This window comes from Suncus etruscus, chromosome 9 (assembly GCF_024139225.1).
Source record: "Suncus etruscus isolate mSunEtr1 chromosome 9, mSunEtr1.pri.cur, whole genome shotgun sequence".
Classification (NCBI taxonomy): domain Eukaryota; kingdom Metazoa; phylum Chordata; class Mammalia; order Eulipotyphla; family Soricidae; genus Suncus; species Suncus etruscus.
In genome coordinates, this window is record NC_064856.1 from 107,925,004 (window position 1) to 107,943,829 (window position 18,826).

General features: G+C 57.0%; 1 protein-coding gene across 1 annotated transcript; it reads right to left on the reverse strand.

Annotated features, from left to right (window-relative positions):
• Positions 1 to 1,505: 1,505 nt before the first annotated feature.
• ZFTA (zinc finger translocation associated) lies at positions 1,506 to 9,290 on the reverse strand. Its single transcript, XM_049780867.1, has 5 exons — positions 9,140 to 9,290; positions 8,752 to 8,924; positions 4,636 to 5,242; positions 3,082 to 3,702; positions 1,506 to 2,080 (listed from the first exon to the last, which is right to left on the reverse strand). The coding sequence occupies exons 1-5, from the start codon at positions 9,288 to 9,290 to the stop codon at positions 1,560 to 1,562; spliced, it is 2,073 nt and encodes a 690-aa protein (XP_049636824.1). The 3' UTR covers positions 1,506 to 1,559.
• Between the last annotated feature and the right edge of the window lie 9,536 nt (positions 9,291 to 18,826).

The following is an 18,826-nucleotide window of genomic DNA, read 5'->3' on the forward strand; positions in this document are numbered from 1 at the left end:
CACCCAACTTATGGGGAGGATGCAATGCTGTCTACTGCTCCTGGAAGGTCCTACCGGCTAAGTGGATCTGCAGCACCCGGCAGGGGCCCCCCTGCACTGGCCTAGCAGGCAGAGGAAATGAGGGAGGGAAGGAGGGAGGCAGTGCGGTGTAGTGCAAAGAACACTGGAAGGGGAGTCGATATATATTTTTTTAAGTCTAGTTGCATTTTCTTACCTAGCTGTGATCGTGGCCTAACTGTGAAGGGGGAGAGGGCGGGTATCACTAATTCATCTCCGGGGTCTTTCCAGCTCTGACAGTCTTGAATTATATAAAAATGCTATAAAATCCGTGGTACAAAATCCTATTCCAATCAGGAAGAGTCAAGGCGGGGGAGCTGGGCCTGAGGCACTTGAGCCTGGGGTTACAGGTGGGGGGCCTGGGATGAAAGAAAGGGCTTGCGCTGTTCTCCTTCCCACCCATCCTGGCAGCCAGGGCCCTCCCTCACCCCCAAGTCCCGCCCAGCAGGGTCTCCCCACTCTTTAAGGTCAGACACTGGGGACCAGAGATGAGGAGATGGGGGTGCACGAAGGGGTCCCTCTCAGCCCCCTCTGCACTTTCCCTTCCCCTCGGTCCTTCCTCCACCACCTCACAGCTTATCTCTGATACACGCATAATAAATAAAGACATTTTGCACGTTGGGGTGACTGGGGTCAGCGCTCCCCGACCCCCATCATAGGAAAAAGAAGCATTAAATACAAGTTTCAAAAATAAAAGACAAAAAAGCAAAAATAAGGGGGGCTGATATGGGGGGGCCGCCTGTTCTCCATGGGAGAACGAATGGACACATCCCTCTGGGACCTGCCTGGGAGATCGTGGTAGTGGTGGTGGGTGAAGTGGGGGACCACCACCCTCTCTGGGCCCCTCGGTGGGGAGAAAGGAAAGGAGGCAGGCCGGCAGGCGGGAGGCCGGGCCCTGGGCCCCAGGATGCTGAGAACCAGAAGCGCAAACGAAGGGGGACAGGGAGGAAGAAGGAGGGGCCGCCAGCTTGCCGGGACCACCAGTGCCCCGGGTTGGGCCCGAGAGACAGGAGCCCTAGAGCAGGAAATAATAGAAACGCCCGGGCTGAGTTTAGGGGTGAACTCAGGCCCTGGAGCGGGAGGGATGCGAAACAAACAAAAAAGTGCTGATCCCTTTAGAAAGCGTGGGCTCGGAGATGGGCGTGGCCGTCATGAGACCACGCCCACGACCTCTAAGCCACGCCTCGATGATGACCATATGTCTCGGTCACGCCCCTAGACCCTAAGCCACGCCCCGGCCGCGCCGTCCTGTCATCCCGAGAGCCGCTGACTTGACCGAAGACCGAGACCGACCAAGCTGCAACGCAATGCAGAGCTTGCGCCGGGTGACGAGTTCGGGTGGCGAGTTCGGGGCCCAGTCCCGCACCCGCGTCGTGCCTCGGGGGCCCTAATACTGCCTCGGCGGCCCCAGGTGCAAACGAACGAGTCTTCTGTGAGGGCGGAGGAACCAGCAGGCCCGGCCAGCGGGAACGGGGTGGCCCCAGGAGGACGGGGCTGTCCGGCTAGGCCCGGCACACGGCCTTGAGGTCCACGGGCCCGTGGGCGTCGCGCGGGGCGGCGGGCGCGGGGGCCCCGAAGCCCTCGTGGCCGTAGCAGCGCAGCGCCGCCTCCTCGTAGGCCTCCAGGATGGTCTGGCGCTCCTCGGGCGTGAAGTCCATGGAGAAGGGGTGCACCTGCAGGATGTGGCGCTTGATGGTGCTCACCTTGAGCGTGGCCAGCGCGCCGCCGCACACCATGCACACCAGGCCGCGCCGGCTGCCGTCGTAGTCCATCAGGTACTCGCCCCGCCAGCGCGGCTGGTAGTTGCGCCGCTGCTCCCGGCGGGCCGGCGCCTGGGGCGGCTGCGGGGTTGCGGGCGGCGGGGGCGGCGGCGGCGGCGGTGGAGGCGGAGGGGGCGCGGGCAGGTGGTGCTGCGGGAAGGCCAGGACGGTGGGGTGCTGCTCCGAGTCCTCCTCCTCCTCCTCTTCCTCCTCTGCAGGCCTCTCCGACGACGAGGGCTCCCGGGGGGACAGCGGGCCTTGACCTGGGAAGGGACAAAAAAAGGCCGCCTTGGAGAGGGGTGGAGGGCCGCATGGGGAGGACTAGGGTCAGGGGGATTTGGGGGGTGCTCCGACGTGGCAGCCCCCTGGCCCCACCCCCTCGAGGCCCGGGGGTCCCCCTCTGCAGATGCTCTGTGGAAGATGCCTCCTGGGGGGATAGCAGGCCTTGGCTTGGGAAGGGACAAAAAAGGCCCCTTTGGGGGCTGGAGAGATAGCATGGAGATTGGCATTTGCCTTGCATGCAGAAGGACAGTGGTTCCAATCCCACATGGCATCCCATATGGTCTTCCCCCTCCCCCTTGAGACTGCCAGGAGCAATTTCTGAGAGCAGAGCCAGGAGGAACCCCAAAACATTGGGTTTGGGGGCCCAAAACCCAAAAATAAACTAGTTGGTTATTTTCCTTTATACAGTTCAAATAATTGGCCCTCCAAAAGTGGGCTTTGTTTTGTTTGGTTTGGGTTTGGGGGCCACAACCAGAGTGTTCTGAGTGCTCAGGGGTTATTCTTATCTCTGTGCTCAGAAATCACTTCTGGTTGGGCCGGCGAGATAGCATGGAGGTAAGGCATTTATTTGCCTTGCATGCAGAAGGACAGTGGTTCGAATCCTGGCATCCCATATGGTCCCCCGAGTCTGCCAAGAGCAATTTCTGAGCATAGGCCACCTTGGAGCGGGGTGGAGGACCGGCATGGGGAGGACGGAGATCAGGGGTATTTTGGGTACGGGGTGCTCCTACATAGCAGCTCCTTGGCCCCACCCCCTCGAGCCCCAAGGGGGCCTTCCTCTGCAGGCTGCTCTGAGGAAGGCGGCTCTGGGGGATCAGGGACAAAACCCTTTTGCCTTGGAGAGAGGTGGAGGACCACATGGGGAGGGCGGCCATCAGGGGGGTTTGGGAGGAGTGCTCCTACATTGCAACTCCCCACCCCCCCTCGAGCCCCAGGGGACCCAACCCTTCCCTTCCACCTGCTCTGCCCCCCACCAGCTCACCCCACTCCTCCTCCTCCTCCTCAGCCTCTTCCTCTGCCTCCTCCTCCTCTTCCTCTGGCCCTCCTCCCCCCTGCTCGGAGGCTGCAGCAGCGACGGGCACGGTGGCAGCGGCCGAGGTGGCAGCGGCGGTGCAGGGCAGCCCCAGGGCCAGCAGGTGCGCGGCCTTCTGGCTCCACTCCTGGGCGATGAGGGCCTTGACAGGCCCGCTGAGGCGCGTGGAGCCCGGGTGGCGCTGGCGGATGTGGCGCTTGATGCTGCTGGTCTTGAGCGAGGCCAGCGCGCCCCCGCACACCATGCACACCAGGCCGCGCCGGCCGCCGTCCAGTTCCATCAGGTACTGCAGCCGCCAGCGCTCCTGGTAGTGGGGACCGGGCCCGCGGGGGCGCGGCGGCCGGCCCTGGCCCTCCACCCTCTCGCCCGCCTTGTCCTCCTCCTGCTCCTGCTTCTCCTCCTGCTCCTGCTCCTCCTCCTCCTCCTCCTCTGCAGGCTCAGGCCTCTGGGGGCCCCAACCCGCCTCTTCCTTTACGTGTGGGGGGCTGCAGTCCTGAGGGGAGGGGGCGGCAGCAGCAGGGGCCGGCTCCCGGCTCTTTCTGGTCAGGTCCTGGGGGACGAGGTCATCGTCTGTTGGGGAAGGGGTGAGGGGAGAGGGGCTCAGCCTGCTGGCCGGCTTTGCCCTGACCCAGGCGGAGCAGGGAGTGGGGGGGACCCCTGCACCTCACCCCAACCCCAAGCTAGAAGCCCCGTGTCCCCCCTGGGCAGCTAGAACCCACACTTGGCAGCCCTAAAACCAGGGGTGGGCTCGTGCCTGGTGGGGGCTGAGTGAACACAGACAGTGCCTGGGACTGGTCCCCCCAGGAGGCTGAAGCGTACCTCCAACTCATGGGCACATATGTGCCACCCAGGTGCCCAGCACAGGCCATGCATGCCTGGAAGTCACATGATCCATGAGACACTCGGCCCCCACCAGTTCTGCATAGCCTCCTTTTCTTCCAGGCCTGGGGCCCCCCAGCTGACCCCAGATCCAACGGAGGGGCCAGAGGCTCTGATAAGCTCGGGGTGCCACAGGACCCCCGCACCATGTGCCAGCTACCCCCTCCAGCTGGCTTGGAAGGGGGGGGAATGAACAGAAATGCTGCCCTCTGAGGAGCCCCCACAAACCTCTTCTCACCCCGCTGCTCAGCTCCAGATCCATGACTTAACCGCTACCCTTCAGCTTCTAACTCTGGGACACACACACACACACACACACACACACACACACACACACACACACACACACTCCAGGCCTCCCCCTGATTCTCTCCAACACACCTTCCCAGCACCCCTACTCCAGCCCTCCTCTGCCTAAACCTCCCCTCGATCCTTCTAGAATCCCTCATATCAATCAAGCTGCCTCCTGTCCCCCCTTTTCTATCATCGGGAAACCCCCCAAGTCCCCCCCCCCAAAAAAAGCCTCCAGAAAAATCAGTGAGGTGGCCGAGAAGCTGGTGCCCAGGTGCCCCAAAACCCAGGCCACTGCCAGCTGCCCCCCCCCCCATGTCCTGCTCTAGTTACCTGGCCCCTTGGGCGGGCAAGCTTGAAAGTTCACCCCCTCCTCCTCCTCTTCCTCCTCTTCCTCTTCCTCCTCCTCGGGGCCCTGGGCTGCCAGGCCCTCAGCCTCTCCGCAGGCGCCCAGGCCCAGGTGGGCATCCCAGCTGTTACTGATGACCTCCTTCTCCCGGGGGCTCCAGTGCAGGGAGTAGGGGTGCTTCTGCCGAATGTGGCGCTTGATGGTGCTGAGTTTGAGCGTGGCCAGGGAGCTGCCGCACACCATGCACACCATGCCGTGCCGGGCCGGGTTAAAGTCCATTAGGTACTCCAGCCGCCAGTGGTCGTGGTAGTAGCGCCGGTGGTCTCGGCCCGGGATGCGGCTCTTGCCAGGCCTGGAGGCGCGGGCCTCACAGTGGTCCGAGTACTTCCTGCCCGAAGATGCTGGGCCCCTGACCCTGGAGGAGGGCAACGGGGTACTCCCCCAGGACCCGAAAGCACCCCCTTCCAGTTGAAGATCTGGCCCTAAGGAAGGGAGGGGAGAAGGAGAGAGCTGTTCAGTCGCCAAAGGATTCCAAGACGTGGGGCGCTGCACCAGGGGAAAAATGGGTCCCACACACACAGAGCCGGGGCCCTTTAAGAGGAGCGAGAGTCCAGCAGGGAGGGCACTTGCCTTGCACAATCCCAGGCTTCCCATCTGGTCCCCAGAGCACCTTCAGGATTGATTCCTAAGTGCAGAGCCCTGAATAAGCCCAGAGCACCATGAGGTGTGGTCCAGAAAAAAGGAGGGAGCCCCCCTGGAACACAGCGGTAGGGCCTTGCACAAGGATGTCCTGTGACAGACAAGGGTTCGATTCCCCATCATCCCATATGGTCCCCCAAGCCTGCCAGGAGTGATTCCTGAGCCAGGAATAACTGGAGCACTGCTGCTGCCGGGTGTGGCCCAAAAACCAAAAAGAGAGAGAGAAAGAGAGAGAGGTGCAAGAACAAAGGACTCCAGCCCTTGGAAGGCATCCTGCTGACTTTCCATTTGTTTGTTTGGGGCCACACCCAACAGTGCTCAGGGTTTACTCAAGCAAGAATCTGGCTCTATTCACTTCTGGCAGGTTCAGGGTACCATCTAGGATGCTGGGGACCAAATCCAGACTGACTGTGTTTTTTTTTTTTTTTTTTTTTTTTTTTGGTTTTTTTTTTTTTTTTTGGGCCACACCCGTTGACGCTCAGGGGTTACTCCTGGCTATGCGCTCAGAAGTTGCTCCTGGCTTGGGGGACCATATGGGACGCCGGGGGATCGAACTGTGGTCCTTCCAAGGCTAGCGCAGGCAAGGCAGGCACCTTACCTCTTGCGCCACCGCCCGGCCCCTGACTGTGTTTAAGGCAAGCTCCCTACCTACTCGCTGTACCCTCCCACTGACATTGGTTTTGTTTGTTCAATTGATTTTGGGGCCACAGCTGGTGGTGCTCAGAAGTTACTCCAGGCTCTGAACTCAGAAATCACTTGGGGCAGGCTCGGGAGCAATATGGCATGCCAGGTCAGGTGCATTATGACACCCTTCCTACCCGCTGTGTTATCCCTCTGGCTTTTTTTTTTTTTTTTTAATCATGTGAGGGAACCAGAGAAATAGAATAGAGGGGAGGACACTGCCAGGTAGAAATCTCTGAGCATACCTGGGTGAGGCCCCAAAACTAAGAAAAATGAAAACCATGTGGGCCAGAGAGACATTCCCCAGGTTAAGACATTTTTGCTTAGTGAAGCTGAGGCAACTACCCTGGTTCCATTCCAGACACCCCCTACAGTCTCCTGACCATCACCAAGAGTGAGTCCCAGAGCATAAAGCTAGGTGTGGCCCCTAAGAACAGACCAAAGTCTACACACAGACACAAAAAATGACAGTTGAGACACAATTCAATGGGCTGAATAACCAAATACATACTTCTGCGTGCAGGAACCTGGCACTCTATGGTCCCCTGAGCACAAGGAGCAACCTATGAGCTCAAAGCCAGGAATAACCCAGGAACACCACCAGGTATGAACCCCCTCCCCCAATAAAAAGACAAGAATAGAAATCAGAATACCACCTGCAGCAATCCATGCTGCCACATGGTCGCCCAGGGTGTGGCCCCAAAACCAAACCAAAAAAAAAAAAAAAAAAAAAAAGAATAAAACAAGAGGTGAATCCAAGGGGGGGCGCACTAGGCTGGGGAAGCTACCCACCCACTCCCCTTTCTGGATGCAAACTCCATGGAGTAAAGCCAGGGGAGCGCCCAGATCCAGCCAGAGCAGAGAGGCTAGTGGGACAAAAAGAACAAAGGGGGCGCCTGTCTGCAGCCACCAGGACCCACCCGCCAGGGCCCCGGGGGCCAGCCAGGAGGGCCCCACCCGAAAAAACAAAATCTCCCTTTTGCCAGCGATGTTTCAATTCCAGCCCTCTCTGGAGAATCAATCCCATCTGGGGGTGCCCGGGGTGCTAAGCACAGTCAGCCCCCCAGCTCCCACCCCCCCCTTTATGGCAGAGAGCCCCAAAAGAGCTGTCACCACCTCCGGGGAAAGGAAGTTCTGGGAGAGACGGAGGCGACGGCCACCAACGTGGCGAGAAAGCTGCAGCCAGGGAGCGGCCACCCAGGAGCCCTTCCCGGGATCCACTAGTTTTCTGCTCTGCAAAGAGCTGGTTCCCCTTTGGCATTCAGCAGAGGGGCCCCGAAACCCACAACAGCCCAGCCAGGCTCCCTGTGGCCAAAGACAGGACCCCAGCCACCCTACCCACCCATTCACCCCCCCCACACACACACACACACACACACACACAGACACAGACAGACACGCGATTTTATCCGGAGAAAACTCTCCGGGCTCTAGGACCGAATGGACAGTTCTGGTCATTCCCCAGGGCCCCAGGAAACAAAAGACGGTGGATCCCAGATCACCGCTGCGACTGGAGTGGGATTTTTTTTGTTGTTGTTGGTTTGTTTATTTTCCTTGGAGAAAATCATAGGAAAAATCTTGAGTCACCGGGTTCTAGTCCTCCCCGGCTTCCCCGACAACTTGCCCCGTGACCTTTCCTAGGTCGCGTCGCTCTCCGGGGCCTTAAGCCTCTTTGTCTGCAATAACGCGCAGGCCAGCTGCACGGGTCGGCGGCATCTACTACACTCAGCATCCTTCCTTCCTTCCAGCTCCGGGGCTGGCTGGGCTGGGGCCCCCGAGTTTAGGCGGCCTGGGCCCCTTTAAGAGTGGAAAAAAAGGGGAGGAGCTGAGATTCTTTAAAAACAAAAGGGGAAGGCTGAGTTTTCTTGGGTGGGGGGGAAATGCGTGGAGCTCAGGGAAGCGCCTTTCCCCTAGCCTTCCCGGGGGTCTCGGGTACCCCAACACCCTGCGGCAAGGGAGAAGAGCCAGGAGCAATGTATTTGCAGAGCTAACTAACAGTGGTTGGTCACAGGCTGGTCGTGCCAAAGCTGAGAAATGCCAGCCAAATTTTCTCCCCATCTTAAAAGAATAAAAAAGACCAGATAACACGCGGGCGTGTGTTTTTGCACGGGGTGTGCGTGTTTGAGTTGGGTTGAGGTGGGTGGGTGTTGCCTGCCTTTGGGGGACGGGCACCCCCTTTTAAAAAAGAAAAACCCGGGCCCGGAGAGATAGCCCAGCGGCATTTGCCTTGCAGGCAGCCGATCCAGGACCAAAGGTGGTTGGTTCGAATCCCGGTGTCCCATATGGTCCCCCGTGCCTGCCAGGAGCTATTTCTGAGCAGACAGCCAGGAGTATCCCCTGAGCACCGCCGGGTGTGGCCCAAAAACCAAAAAAAAAAAAAAAAAGAAAAACCCACCCACCCAAGAGAGAAAGAAAGCAAGCGGTGGAGGGTCCCTCGGGGCGGGCGCTAGCCAGCTCTCCTCTCTCTCTCTCTCTCTCTCTCTCTCTCTCTCTCTCTCTCTCTCTCTCTCTCTCTCTCTCTCTCTCTCTCTCTCTCACTCTCTCTCTCTCTCTCTCCTCCTCTCTCTCTCTCTCTCTCTCTCTCCTCTCTCTCTCTCTCTCTCTCTCTCTCTCTCTCTCTCTCTCTCTCTCTCTCTCTCTCTCTCTCTCTCTCTCTCTCTCTCTCTCCTCGGTCCCGGGAAGAAAAGGGGCTCCTGGCCTTGCACAAGAAGCACCCCCACTTTTAGTCCGCCGAGGGGTGGGGGCGTTCCGCGACTGCACACACAGATGTTTCGCAGCTGCCCAGGGAGGAACAATTCGGGCTCCTGGGGGCCGCCGGTGCGGTGGGTGGCCCAGAGCGCGCGCCGCAAAGGGCCCCTGGGGACCCCCACTTTCGGACTCCGGGGAGCCGAGGCTGCAAAGGTTGTTACCCCGAGATCCGAGCGTCCGGGGGAGGGGTCCCCTACGGCCGCCGGCCCCTCGGTTCAGTCCCCACCGGCGCCCGCCAGATGGCGCCCCCGGCCGCCGGGCCCGCATCCCCCCCTTTGTTCGGCGGCCGAGAGGGGCCCGAGCGCCGCAGCCTCCCTTCCCCCTTCCCTTCCCTTCCCCGCGGCGGGGCCCCCCACTCACCGCCCTCGTCGTCCTCGGGCTCCGGCCCGGCGCTCGACCCCGCGGCGGGCGGCAGCCGTCGGCCCCGAGCCGAGCCGGCCACGGGCCCGGGGCCGCCCCGGCCGCCGCCGCCTCCGCCGCTCCGGCTCCGGTGGTCCCCGCCGGGCTCCATGCGCGCGGAGCGGGGCCCCGGGATCGGCGGGGCGCGGGGCCAGCGGCGGCGGCCGGGGCGCTCGGGGCGCGGGGCGCATGCACGGGCGCACGGACGGCTGCGCGGCGGGCTCGGCCCCTCGGTCGCTCGCTGCTGGCTCGCTCGCTCGCTCGCGGCTCGGCGGCGCGGGCTGGGCCGGGGTGGGGATTCCGATTCCTGCCTTGGGGCCCCTGGGGCTCCTTTCGGGGCTCCTGGGTAAATTTAAAGGCGCCGCGCGCTATTTCCTCCTGCCAGCTCGCGGGGGGCTGCGGGGAGCGGCGGGGAGACCGACGCCCGGGCGCGGGTGCAATCGGGTGCGAGTCCTCCCCAGGTCCCCGAAAGGAAAGGCGTCGCCGCGGCGGCCAGAGGAGCGCCCGCGCCCCGCCGAGACGCCCGGACGCGCCCGATCGCACCCCGCTGGCTCGCACCCCGCCGGCTCTTCGGCGCGAGGCCCCGGGGCATCGGGGAGCCCGCCCGCCCGCCGCTCGCCCGCCCGCCCGGTGCGCCCCGCGCTGCAGCCGCCGCCGCCGCCGCCGCCTCCTGAGCGCGGGCCCCGGAGCCGACGCGACTGGCAGGGGCCCCAGATGGCTGCGGCCCCGCCGAGAGGGTGGAGCCGCGGGGCGGCCGCGCCCCCTCCCGCGGGAGCCGCCCGCACGCCCAGCACCGGGACTTGGGGCTCCTCCGGCGGCGCACGGGCGAGGGGGCGCGCACCCCCAGCCCCGGGCACGGCTCGGGGCGCAGGGGCCCCCCGGGTGGACGTTGGGCACGGCAGGCTCCCCGGGGACACCGGCTCCACAGCCACAGCCCCCGCAGGCCTGAAGGGGGAACCGGCCCGACAGACGAGGCCCCTGACGCCGCCCCCCCAAGACCCCCAAGACCTAGCCGGCCTGGGGCGGCGCAGAACGGAACGGGGCGGCCGGGCGGCCGGGTGGGGTCCCTCTTCCCGGGCACTTGGGGACGCAGCGAGCGCCGGAGCCAAGTCGGGTGGATTCTGATTGCGCGTCCCCCCCTTTGGCGGCCCCGGTGGCCCCCCGGGTTCCGGGCAAGCGGACCGGAGGGACCCCGGGAAGCGAAGCCGCGGGGCGAGGCCGCCCGCGCTCCTGCTGCGGGGAGCAGGTGCCGCCGCCGCGCCCGTGGGCCGCTCGCTGGCCCACAACAAAGGCGATTCCTGGAGATCCAAATTATGGGGTGCGGGAGGCCATGCAGGCGCTTATTATTGTTGTTATTAATTATTATCCGGATGGGGGAGTTGTTCTCATTGGTCCTGGAAGGAGGCCCCCCACCACCCCACCACGGGCCTCCTAGAGGGTGTTTCTCCCCCATCCCACCCCGCACCTACTGGGCGCCCCGCAGCGAACGCAACTGACTTAACCGGACTTAACAGAGCCCCCCAACCCCGGCCGGCCCTCGCAGCTTTGAGAAGGAGACAGGGCCTCATGGTTTTCCCGGTACCCAGTTTCTGAAAGGAGGGGTTCAGCCTGGAAAAAGAAATGGTCTAAATTGCCTCAGCGGTGCGTCCCATCTCCTCTGGCCACGTCCCCCTTTTCCAACTACTTCGCCCTGGGGAAACTGAGGCTCCGCCCCACGCCCTCTGCTCCCTCCTGCAGAGCAGCCAAGGCTCCTCTTTCATTCACCCACTTAGGGCTAGGGGCTCCTGGTTGTGGGGGGACTGGTGAAATGAGGGGTTCGTTCACGGCAGCCTTCACCTGCGCCAGGCCGCGCGCGAAAATCAGAGCCAGGTTGGATGGACCTTGGCTGGCGCGCAGCGCTGCGTTAAGGAGGTGGAGGAAGACAAATCGCGAAGGTGATGGGTGATCGCTCAGCGATCCCGATTTTCCGGGAACATTTCAGGTGGGCCCAGATGGGGCGGCAGATGGAGAGCGGGACCCTGGCTCCGCCTTCACCCACCTGGTGTCCCCCACAACCTCCCTGTAGCACTGGAGGTGTGTCGCTGTCTCTCTCCCAAATAGTCTCACCCGCCGAGGCCATCGGTTCACTCACTGACATCGCTACCAATTCAGAGAGAGAGAGAGAGCTGGCCGGGCCCCAGCAAGAAGACAAAGAGCTAAAATGCACATGGGTGGTCTGGGGGTTCCCCCTCACCCGCTTACACAGCCCCTCGGGTCTGCTGGGAGGAGGGGGTGTGGCTATGGGGAACTCAGTCATTTGCTGGAAACTCCCTTGGGATGTAGCTGGCCGCCCTGGGACCTGGGTGTCCGTCCCCACCTGGCTTTGAATCCTGGCACCACTCAGCAGCGACCATCTAGCACCACTAGGCCTGGCCCCTGAGCCAGGGATCCCATTAAGTTTTGATCTGAAACACAGCAGGGAGGGCATTGGCCTTACACGTGGCCGACGCAGGTTCCACCCCTGGCATCCCATACTGTCCCTCGAGCACTGCCAGGACTGATTCCTGAGTACAGAGACAGGAGTAACCCCTAAACACTGCCAGTTACGACCCCCCCCCCAAAATAAAAGATTTATGGCTCGAGTGCTAGAGCAGACAGGAGACTCCAGGTTCTGTGCCCTCTAGAACTTGAGCCCAGTGTGCATGCCCCATGCCCCGGGCATTGCAGTCAGGGATGGCTAACCGCTGGGCACCCCAAGTTTAGAACCCACAATACTCCTAGCAACACATTAAAACATTTTATTTAGGGGGGCCGGTGAGGTGGCGCTAGAGGTAAGGTGCCTGCCTTGCAAGTGCTAGCCAAGGAAGGACCTCGGTTCGATCCCCCGGCGTCCCATATGGTCCCCCCAAGCCAAGGGCAACTTCTGAGCGCTTAGCCAGGAGTAACCTCTGAGCATCAAACGGGTGTAGCCAAAAATAAATAAATAAACCCAAAAATAAAAAAGTAGCATTTTATTTTGGGACCAGAGACAGTTCAGTGATTTAGAAAAATGCTGGAGGCCTAGATTCAACCCCTGGGATCACCTGAATATTACTGGAAATGACCCCCAGGCACAGTGCTGAGCACTCTTGGGTGTAGCTGCATCCCCTAGAGTCCCCTAAGCCAGGGGTGATTTCTGAGCGCATAGCCAGGAGTAACCCCTGAGTTTCACCAGTGTGCCCCATCCCCCAAAAAAAAGACCCACAAAGCATTCTAAGGGCTAAAGAGATAGTACAGGCACTTTCTTTGCATGCAGCCCACCCTAGTTCAATCCCTGGCACCACATATGGTCTCCCGAGAACTGTGGGGAGTGAACCTGGAGCATAGAGCAATGCTAAATGCAGCCCCCAAACCAAGTCCTAAAAACAAGAACTTGAAAGCATTGATGATGATTTTCTTTCGGGGACTGCTCCTGGTGGTACTCAGGGCTAATTCCTGGCTCTGTGTTCAGGGATCACTCCTGGCAGTGTCCAGAGGGGACCATATGGGGTTCTGGGGATCAAAACTGGATCAGTCCACACAAAGCCCCATATCCTGCCTGCTGTATAGATATTCTGGCACCCTTAATTTTGGGGTGAGGCTTGAGAACCCCACCCTGCTGTGTTGGGACCACTGCTTGCTTGTTTGGAGGTTATTCCTTGTTTTTGTTTTTTTTTTTTGGGGTTTTTTTTTTTTTTTTTGGTTTTTGGGCCACACCCTGTGACGCTCAGGGGTTACTCCTGGCTATGTGCTCAGAAGTTGCTCCTGGCTTCTTGGGGGACCATATGGGACGCCGGGGGATCGAACCTCGGTCCGTCCTAGGCTAGCGCAGGCAAGGCAGGCACCTTACCTCCAGCGCCACCGCCCGGCCCTATTCCTTGTTATATATGAAGCCATCCAAGAAATAAATCAGTTAAACTAGAGAGTTGATGTCTGTGGGTGGAGAGTAGCAAAAAGAGATGAGTTAAAGACTCTTCATTTGAATTATCTGAATGCAGTCATCAGCATATGGGGTCCTAGATTCACACTTTTGACTGCTTTTGCTCCTGAATCCACAGAGACTTAATCCAAGCTTCCTCTTCCCTGCACATACCCCTTTTGAGATGTAAAGACCCACTCAAGCTTGCTTAGCATTAGATCCGTAACTGCCCTTCCTCCCATGTGGATCTACACTGAACAATAAATATCATACAGGGCTGGAGCAATAACTCAGCAGTAGGGCATTTGCCTTGCAAGTTGCCTACCAGACAGATCTGGGTTCAATCCCCAGCACCTCATATAGTCCCCTGAACTTGCCAGGAGTGATCTCTGAATGCAGAGCCAGGAATAACGCCTGAGCACCAAACTATTTGGGTATGGCCCAAAACCAAAACCCAAAATATATCATATTTGGAAGACTGTCAGGGTACTCAGTCCACAAGGCTGGAAGCCCCCTAACCCTAACCCTGTCCCTATGCTTTTTTCTATTACGTTTTGTATACCAGAATAAAAGAATTCACCTGAGCATTTGCCTGAGTTGTTGTCCCTTCAATTCTCCTCGTCGGAGCAGAATTTGGAAACCCTCGAGCCTTACACTGTCTTGTTTTTTTCTCTTTTGTTTTTGGATTTTGACATTCAGGAGTTACTCCTGGCTCTGTGTTCAGAAATCACTCCTGACTCAGGGGACTATATGGGATGCTGGGGATCAAATTGCGGTCTCTCCTGGGTCAGCCACGTGCAAGGCAAACACCTTACCACTATGCTATCGCTCCAGCCCCTTTGTCTTGTTTTCTTACTCCTTGAAGCACCCCTGCTCCAGGTCCATTCCCCTGGGGGAACTGGATTTTGGCAGTTCCTCATAGTGTCTAAGTGACTGTTCAATTTTTGGGGTTAAATGAATGCCCCAGCCTACAAGCTATCTCTCTGGCTCCGGGAATAATTATTATATTTTTCCAGTTCAAAGTCAGGACTTTACATACAATGGAAGTGAGTGCCCTGGACTATTGTCCTTGCCAAATATTTGAACTGTGTGCAGGGGCCATATGAGGTTTTCCAAGACTTGATTATTGCGAATTAAAAACTTTCACCAAACATTTTATTTTTAAATATAAAAAAATAAGATTTGGGACCGGCGAGGTGGCGCTAGAGGTAAGGTGTCTGCCCTGCAAGCGCTAGCCAAGGAAGGACCACGGTTAGATTCCCCAGTGTCCCATATGGTCCCCCCAAGCCAGGGGCGATTTCTGAGCGCATAGCCAGGAGTAACCCCTGAGCGTCAAACGGGTGTGGCCCAAAAACCAAAACCAAACAAACAAACAAAAAATTGAAAATGGGGTTGGAAAGAGAAACAAGCAGATAGGGTGCTTGCTTTGCACACAGATTTGATCCCCAGCACCCCTATGGTCTCCAGGGTCTCAGGAGAGATTATTCCTGAGTGCAAAGATAGGAGTGTCTGAGCTTCACAAGATGTGACAGAAAGAAAGGAAGGAAGGAAGGAAGGAAGGAAGGAAGGAAGGAAGGAAGGAAGGAAGGAAGGAAGGAAGGAAGGAAGGAAGGAAGGAAGGAAGGAAGGAGAAGGAAGGAAGGAAGGAAAGGAAGGAAGGAAGGAAGGAAGGAAGGAAGGAAGGAAGAGGGGCCGGGAAGGTGGCGCTAGAGGTAAGGTGTCTGCCTTACAAGCGCTAGCCAAGGAACGGACTGCTGTTCGATCCCCCGGTGTCCCATATGGTCCCCCAAGCCAGGGGCGATTTCTGAGCACATAGCCAGGAGTAACCCCTGAGCGTCAAATGGGTGTGGCCCAAAAACCAAAAAAAAAAAAAACAAAAACAAAAAAACAAAAAAAAAAGAAAGAAGGAAGGAAGGAAGGAAGGAAGGAGGGAGGGAGGGAGGGAGGAGGAGGGAAGGAAGGGAAGGAAGGAAGGAAGGAAGGAGGGAGGGAGGGAGGGAGGGAGGGAGGGAGGGAGGGAGGAAGGAAGGAAGGAAGGAAGGAAGGAAGGAAAAAAGGAAGGAAGGAAAAAAGAAAAGAAAAAAAGCAGAATAATAAAGCAAAAGTTATCTTCAGATGGTTGTGTGTAAAATAAGTGGTGAGACCACCCCAGATGCTGTGTTTCTAAACCCTTAGGTGGATGGGTCTGAAGAAGCAGGGTAGTGAAGGAGAAATAATGCCAAGCCAGTCATGAAAAGATTCAATGAAGTCAGGCTGCTTTTTGCCTCAAGGCCCATATGGTCCCTGAGCCTGCCAGGAGCAATCTGAGTACAGAGCCAGGAGTAACCCCTGAGCACAGCGGGATGTGACCCAAAAACCAAAACAAAAATAAATCAAAATAATAATAGTAATAATAATGACATAGATCTCTAGATTTGTGGGAAGGACTCAATTAAACTGGGTAAATGGGGGCCAGAGAGATAGTACATGGAACTGCTTGCCCTACATGTGGTCAACCCTGGTTGAACCTCTAGCATCCCATATCATCCTCAAAGCACTGCTAGGAATGATCCCAGAGCAGAGCCAGGAGTAAACCCTGAGCCCCACCAAGTGTAGTTTAGCCCCATCTACTCCCCAATCTGAGTAATCACCAAAATGACTTAAGTCAGCCCTAAACTCATTCCAGCAAAAGTCAAAAGGTTGGCCAGAGAGACAACACATCGGTAGGGCATTTGCCTTAGAGGCAAAGGACAGTGGTTCAAATCCTGGCATCCCATATGGTCCCCCAAGCCTGCCATGAGGGATTTCTGAGCATAGAGCCAGGAGTGACCCCTGAACGCTGCCGGGTGTGACCCAAAAACCAAAAAAATGAAAGACAAAAGATTTCAGGGGTGGAAGGAAGAGGAAGTCTTTTGATTGAAAGCAGCGGAAATGAACAGTGGACAAGCCAGACCACACGCAGATTTTAGTCAAAGAAATGTGATTTCCTTCCTCAGCCAGAAGATTCCTTTCTTTCTCTTTTCCTCAAACTCAGGAGGGCTGCGTGTAAGGCAAAGGCCCATCCCACTGACCTGTAGCTCTGGCTCATGCAGATTCATTTCAATTGGAAATTTGGATGGTGGGGATTTTATGGGCCACACCTAGGGGCACTCAGGGCTTATTCCTGGCTCTTCACTCAGAAATCACACCTGGCAGTTTCGGGGAATTATTTGGGATGCCAAGGATCAAACCCAGGCCCCTGTCCAGGGTCAGCCGTGTGCAAGGCCTTACCTGCTGTGCTATCACTCTGGCCCTCAACAAGAGGTTTTTTTTTGGGGGGAGGGGTCACACCTGGTGGCACTCAGGGGTTATTCCTGGCTCTGTGCTCAAAAGTCACTCCTGGCAGGCTCAGGGAACCATATGGGCTTTCGAACCAGGTTCCATCCTGTATTGGCCGCATGCAAGGCAAACGCCTTATTGCTGTGCTATCACTCCAGTCCCTCATCTCTCTCTCTCTCTTCCTCTCTCTCTCTCTCTCTCTTCCTCTCTCTCTCTCTCTCTCTCTCTTCCTCTCTCTCTCTCTCTCTCTCTCTCTCTCTCTCTCTCTCTCTCTCTCTCTCCTCATTCTGCTCTCTATACTCTGCTCTCTCTCACTCGCTCTGTCTTTTTTCTTTTGGGTCACAACCAACAGTGCTCAGGGCTTACTTCTGGTGGTGCTCCATTCCAAGGATATCTGGTGTCAAGGATCAAACTCAGGTTGGCAGTGTGCAAGGCAAATGCCTTCCCTTCTGTACTATCTATCCAGTCCCTAGTTTGGGGTTTTGGTTTAGGAGCTACACTCAGTAGTGCTCAGGGCTATGTGCTTAGTACTGGGGAGTCCCCACCACTCCTCAGAGAAACTTGCAGAGCCTGGGCCTCAGCCCAGACCCCCAGCATGCAAAGCCTGCATGCCTAGTCTACTGAGTTTCTCACAGGCTGTGGTCAAGGCAGTTTCCTGAACAAAATCCGAATTGTAAAGGGGAAGGGAGGCTGGAGCGATAGCACAGCAGAGAGGACGTTTGCCTTGCATGCAGCTGACCCAGTTCAATCTCCAGCATCCCATATGATCCCTGTAGCAACACCTGGAGTAATTCTTGAATGCAGAGCCAGGAGTAACCCCTGAGCACCACCAGGTGTGATCCTAAAACCAAAATAAATAAATAAATATGTTCTTAAAAATGAAGCCAAGTCAGGAAGTGGAGAGAAAACTAGCAAAGACCCACAGTATTTAGGTCAGACACTCCTCCCGCCAAAACACTCAGCAGAACTTGATAGCCTTATTTGTATGTTAAAATAATCTACAGAGGGCTCAGAGAGCAGCCAATCCAGGACCAAAGGTGGTTGGTTCGAATCCCCGTGTCCCATATTGTCCCCCGTGCCAGCCAGGAGCTATTTCTGAGCAGACAGCCAAGAGTAACCCCTGAGCACCGCCGGGTGTGGCCCAAAAACCAAAAATAAATAAATAAATAATAATAATAATAATAATAATAATAATAATAATAATAATCTACAGAAATGTGAATTTGTCATTTGTTCTCACTGCCCAGTGAGAAGTGGCAGGCCATTCATTTCTAAGCCTGGGGTAGCATTGGCAAAGAGCACACTCACACCTACCTTCACACCTCACCTCATCCCTGGGTTCAACCTGGCACCACCAATAAACAACTAAATAAATGGGAAAGCAACAAAGAGCAGGATTGTTGGGGCCGGAGAGATAGCATGGAGGTAAGGTGTTTGCCTTGCATGCAGAAGGTTGGTGGTTCAAATCCCAGCATCCTATATGGTCCCCTGAGCCTGCCAGGAGCGATTTCTGAGCCTAGAGCCAGGAGTAACCCCTGAGTGCTGCCTGGTGTGACCCAAAAAACAAAAGAATAAAAGAAAGTAAAGAGACGGAGAGATAGCACAGCGGCGTTTGCCTTGCAAGCAGCCGATCCAGGACCAAAGGTGGTTGGTTTGAATCCCGGTGTCCCATATGGTCCCCCGTGCCTGCCAGGAGCTATTTCTGAGCAGACAGCCAGGAGTAACCCCTGAGCAACGCTGGGTGTGGCCCAAAAACAAAAACAAAAACAAAAAAAACAAACAAAAAAGAAAGTAAAGAGAGAGATCAGAGAGAGGATGGTAGCAACGAAGGAAGGAAGGAAGGAAGGAAGGAAGGCACGAAGGAAGGAAGGAAGGAAGGAAGGAAGGAAGGAGGGAGAGAGGGAGGGAGGGAGGGAAGGAGAGAGGGAGGGAAGGAAGGGAGGGAGGGAAGGAGAAAGGGAGGGATGGAGGGAGGGAGGGAAGGAGGGAGGGAGAGAGAGAGAAAGAAAGAAAGAAAGAAAGAAAGAAAGAAAAGAAAGAAAGAAAGAAAGAAAGAAGAAAGAAAGAAAGAAAGAAGAAAGAGAAGAAAGAGAAAGAAAGAAAGAAAGAAAGAAAGAAAGAAAGAAAGAAAGAAAGAAAGAAAGAAAGAAAGAAAGAAAGAAAGAAAGAAGAAAGAAAGAAAAGACAGGTGCAGAGGGAGGAGGTCAGGGGGTGCTAGGAGAATACATCTGATGACTGGAGTGGGAGAGATACTTCCTTGCTCCCCAGTGTTTGCAGAGCCCCAGGATGGAAGGGAGCATTCTTCTTATGCAGAAGGTCTGTCTAAAACGGATTTCTAACACAGAACCAAAGCCCTGGAAATAGAATTCAGGACACAATAAAGGCCGGAGGGCTGGAGAGGAGGGGCCTTGGGCAGAGGACAGCAAGGGGGGTGA